Here is a 4,694-nt window from a genome sequence, read left to right on the forward strand (position 1 = left end):
CTTCCTGTTATTTATATTATTTATGCTGTCATCCACAGTCGTATCTAAATGTTGAAGTTTGTTTATATTTGCAATAAAAAAATAAAAAATCCGAAACTTGTACGAAACCTGAAGGAGTGTATTTGGCACAGAAATACTCCTTCATACGTCCAACTCGTTTTTTGGGACTTTGGTCATGTTTAGCATGAGAGTCCAACTCTAAAGAGTGTAAATAACTCAGAATGCATGAAATAGCATTAGACCTCCCCTATAAGATCACTAGGATCGAGTCAGTTAGAAATACCAAGGGTTCACACAAAACAAGGAGAGTCTGCTTTTAGCTATTATGCCACCCGCAGTTGGAATCAGCTTCCAGAAGAGATCAGATGTGCTAAAACATTAGTCACATTTAAATGCAGACTGAAAACTCATCTATTTAGCTGTACATTTACTGAATGAGCACTGTGCGATGTCCGAACTGATTGCACTGTATTTTATGTATAATCATTTTCTATTCTTAACTGTTTTAAATTCATTTTAAACCTTTTAAATCAATTTTTAAATCATTTTCAAAGTTTTAAATTCCTTGTTTTACTGTTGTGATTATTTTTTTGTTTTGTATTTCTTTTATGTAAAGCACTTTGAATTACCATTGTGTATGAAATGTGCTATATAAATAAACTTGCCTTGCCTTGCCTTAAGAGATTTAAGTATTGTGTAACATGGGTAGCTCTCAGACACTTTTATTTTTAAAAAGCAGCTCTCGAATGAAATAAGGTTCGAGACCCCTGGTGTAAGTTCTTCTTCTCTGAGAAGCTTCTCACCATCAGCACTGCAAAGAACGTCAGATGTGAGCAGGAGCACTTTATGGTGGTGTTGTCGATTTGCTCTGTCTCACAGCCAGATGTCGTCCATTTAAGTCCTCCTTCAAAGAAAAGACAGCGACAAATTAAACTAATTATATGAATTAATTATAGAAAATAAATTGGGTTTGTTTGCGTGAACTGATCAGTACAGCCATAAATTAATTTACCTTTGCCATCCCAAGAAACACAGGACGCCTTACCGACCTGTAGGAACGCTTCTTTTCATTTTTTTTGTAAAATAAGTTTTGTGTAAGTGTAATGTATGTCAAATATTTTTTTTGCAACTAAACCTTCATTACCTGATCATTTTGAGTAAAGAACATTTCAATATTGTTAGTAAGGTTGGCGATATTGGCCCTCATAGTTATTCCATAAACCTCATTGTTCAAAACACTGTTAGTTTCATCCTAAATCAGAAACCATACAAGAATAGAGGGATCATTAATCAGATAAAAATATGTGTAAATGCAATAGTTCAAGAAACATTAGTCCACAAGTTGAATTTTGGAAGAATCTTTCCATACAACAACTGTTAAAAGTAAAAACAACAACATAGAATAGTACCTTCCTTCCCATGTTTTTGAACCGAAAAACGTAAACAAATACACTTTCATTGTTTTCCAGACTTGCTTTATCAAAGGCCTCACTGGGAATCATTACAGACCAGGGAAAATTACCTTTCTCCAGGTCACTTTGACAGTCAAGAATCTGTGAAAAGAAGAAGAATTAGCATTGATGAATGATGGCCGTCTTTTAATACTTTTAATGCTTCTCAGGCCTTACATTCATCACATTCTCTTCTGAAGAGTAGCACAAGTCTTCAAATTCTGCGTTCTCGGCTTGTCTTTGGATAACACCAATAACATCACCCATGACAACTGACGCAGTGTGTTTATTGTCTTTTTTCATCTCCTTTAACAGAGACTCCATTTTGTCCAAGGCGTCTCTGCAAAATGTATTTTTTAATCACTTGGTATTATTCTTTAATAGAGATTTCATTTTAAAAAACACTGGTAATCGCACACTTACGATGCATCGGCAGGATCAATAAATCCCTCGTCTTTTTTAATTTCAGGTTTACTGAAATTTTTCTGAGGTTGTTTGATACAGGCAGTTTTGTTCCCCTGACTACAAGAAGTATTTGGTTCATTGCACATCACACATTTCCACTTGTTCCCAGTAGACCACATAACATAGCGGCTTTTTTCTTTATCTTTGGTACACAGAAATAAATAAGGGATGGATTTGATTAATATATTTCTGCAGCTAAGTCTCAAAGAATAATCTAATATATTGTATTGTTCATTTATAAAGTTAGAAACACTGTAATCTCATTGCAGGGTTTTAGATGCATGTTCATCACAATTCATCTATGTGTTATTAACATAGTCTCATTATTAATGAATAATGAGTCCTACAACGGAGATCACCAGATTTGTGTACAGTACACTATCTGTTTATTTGGTTTCTTTTCAAGAAAAAATAATAATAGAAATAACGTGGGGTTATCATTGTACATGAAGTGAGAACATGCAGAAACAAAATCATTTTAAGCATAGAGGAATATATGCTGGTGCTGAAAATAAAAACTGAATAACATTCATGTATTACACAATGCACTATTATCTTTGAGGGGAATTTTAATTATGTCAAATGCTTGTAATCTAAGCTAGTTTACTGAGGCCCCAGTTGAGCATAAATCTTAAGACACAAACTTACTCTTGCATGTAGAGTGCTCATATGTAGCGTTTCTACATCTCTCTCCAGGATCAACAGCAGAGTTTTCCTTACAATCTCAAGAGACCATGATAACACATAATGCAACATAATTCTCAAATCATACAGTATATGAAGTCAAAGCAATAAAACATCTGCTGCTTTGCACTAAATGTTTGCATGCTTATAATAGCACAGAAAACGGCTTTGTAATCAGTGTCGACTTTATGAAAATCAGCACACCACTATCCGTTGTCCATCAATCTGCAGCCCCAAAAAATAAAATGTGAACTCAATGTCTTCCCTGAATGTTAATTTAATGTTATTTAATGTCATCTGCTCTGCCATTCATTTATTTTCCACTGAAGTTACTCGTAAATTGTGTGCTTGCCTATTTTGGATGCCTTTGCAGGTGGCAGGTTTTAGTTAGTTTGGTTATTATTGTGTGAGTCTGGATGCAAGACGCTTTGCTTTCACTGGAAGTTTGACAACTACAGATATACACGGACAGAAACACTGAAGTAAAGAGTCATTGTTTTTTAAATGAGCCGCACGTAGTCCTCATGAATCTAAACTCGCCTTAAGAGCTGTGCATGTTTCTATGAATAAAACTATGAAAAAGCAGTGCAATAAAATGCAAAATGGCTTTCTGTGTGAACAGCCCATATTTTTCGTAATTCATTCTTAATCATATATTGTGTCAAGTTGATCAAAATAGAAAATGGATCAAATGTACTGACTCAAATTTATTGGTAGGCTACTAACATAATATAGTTTTATGTTGAAGTTTCTTTTTGTCCCCATACACTTTATCCTGAATGTAAGTTTATTTTCATGTCATCACTTTAATCTTACACGACTGCTGCACAGTTATTGCCCTATTTAACAAGGTTGTCCTGCTCTAATTGAACACATAAACAAACACTATTAAAGTAAACAAACTCTTACCTTTGTGTGGGCATGTCAATGTGGGGATGTTATCAATTAGATTTATCTGGCAATTCACAATATTACCTGATGTGGATCATGCAGAAGGTAAGAGATTATTAATTATTATTTACATCAAAACCTTTTAAAAATAATAACTAATGACTTATAATCTAAAATATTCGGAAACTAAAATTGTTACATTGCATTTTCAATGTGCATTTTCCATAAACACACACACACACACACAAAACCCTTCAACACGAATGCTGCTTCTGTTGTAAGATGACACGCACCTACTGTATTCAGATTTAGCCCACAGTTGCATTTATCTGGCAAAAAATATATTTTGTTTTCTTCAACCATCTCATTCATTGTGACTTGATAATTATCCCCATGTTGTGTTATGTTGAAACTGTATGTTGTGCATTGTCCTGAAACTACAGAGAACATTTATGTTTGTCAATCAATAAATAAATATATCAAATAAAAAAGCTTTTTAAGGAGTTTGGTATGTGAGAGCGATTTATAAATGAAATATAGTTTTACTGTGAGAAGAGATGTTTAGTTTGACAATTATTTTGTCAACATTCCTTTTCTGTTTATCGTCATTTAGACATGTCAGATTTATATCTGAAAAAAAAAAGAAAACCAGAAATGAACTCGTCATCACAAGTGCTTTCAGATAATAAATATGCAGTATCACACAGTCATGTTAGCAGTATATTTCACATCTACCTGGAACTGTTGAGCTACTTCTGTTCCAGAAACATTGATCTGTCGAATTGACTTGGATGTTGACTTTCACTTTGTCTGAGCCGGCTGAACAAAAAAAGACAACATTTAAGGCTATTAGCAATGTATGACATGATATAAAACTCTGTATTAGATGTCAACATTTAGATGTCCACAGCCATAATCAAGTTTTCACTTGTTTTCTAATGGGCACCAAACAACATATTAACTGCCATTAATTTCTCTTCAAGTTAATGAAAGCTGTTTTTTTTTAAGCAACATACTTATCTGGCACGGAGCACAACAGATGATCATCAGCCACAGCAAATTCTGCTTTTGTCGAGACATAATTCCCAGAGACAGCGGCCTGTTAGAGACACACGTTATATCTTGTTTTCTACAGACAGAGCTAATAAATCTTTAATAATTTTCTTATTACATTCTTGAGCTAAAGTCCACAGTCCAAGAGTT

General features: G+C 33.9%; 1 protein-coding gene across 1 annotated transcript in view; it reads right to left on the reverse strand.

Moving 5' to 3' along the window:
* LOC107564031 (adhesion G-protein coupled receptor G2-like) overlaps window positions 1-3,523 on the reverse strand; it is an 18,256-nt gene extending 14,733 nt beyond the window's left edge. The window contains exons 1-7 of the mRNA XM_016249023.1: window positions 3,510-3,523; window positions 1,875-1,973; window positions 1,629-1,791; window positions 1,410-1,553; window positions 1,145-1,252; window positions 1,013-1,049; window positions 804-904 (exon numbers count right to left, since the gene is read on the reverse strand). Of these exons, the coding sequence (XP_016104509.1) occupies window positions 804-904; window positions 1,013-1,049; window positions 1,145-1,252; window positions 1,410-1,553; window positions 1,629-1,791; window positions 1,875-1,973; window positions 3,510-3,523 (666 nt within the window). The remainder of the gene's footprint in view (window positions 1-803; window positions 905-1,012; window positions 1,050-1,144; window positions 1,253-1,409; window positions 1,554-1,628; window positions 1,792-1,874; window positions 1,974-3,509) is intronic.
* Window positions 3,524-4,694: the final 1,171 nt, after the last annotated feature.

Source organism: Sinocyclocheilus grahami, unplaced genomic scaffold, assembly GCF_001515645.1.
Source record: "Sinocyclocheilus grahami isolate Dianchi unplaced genomic scaffold, SAMN03320097.WGS_v1.1 scaffold902.1, whole genome shotgun sequence".
Classification (NCBI taxonomy): domain Eukaryota; kingdom Metazoa; phylum Chordata; class Actinopteri; order Cypriniformes; family Cyprinidae; genus Sinocyclocheilus; species Sinocyclocheilus grahami.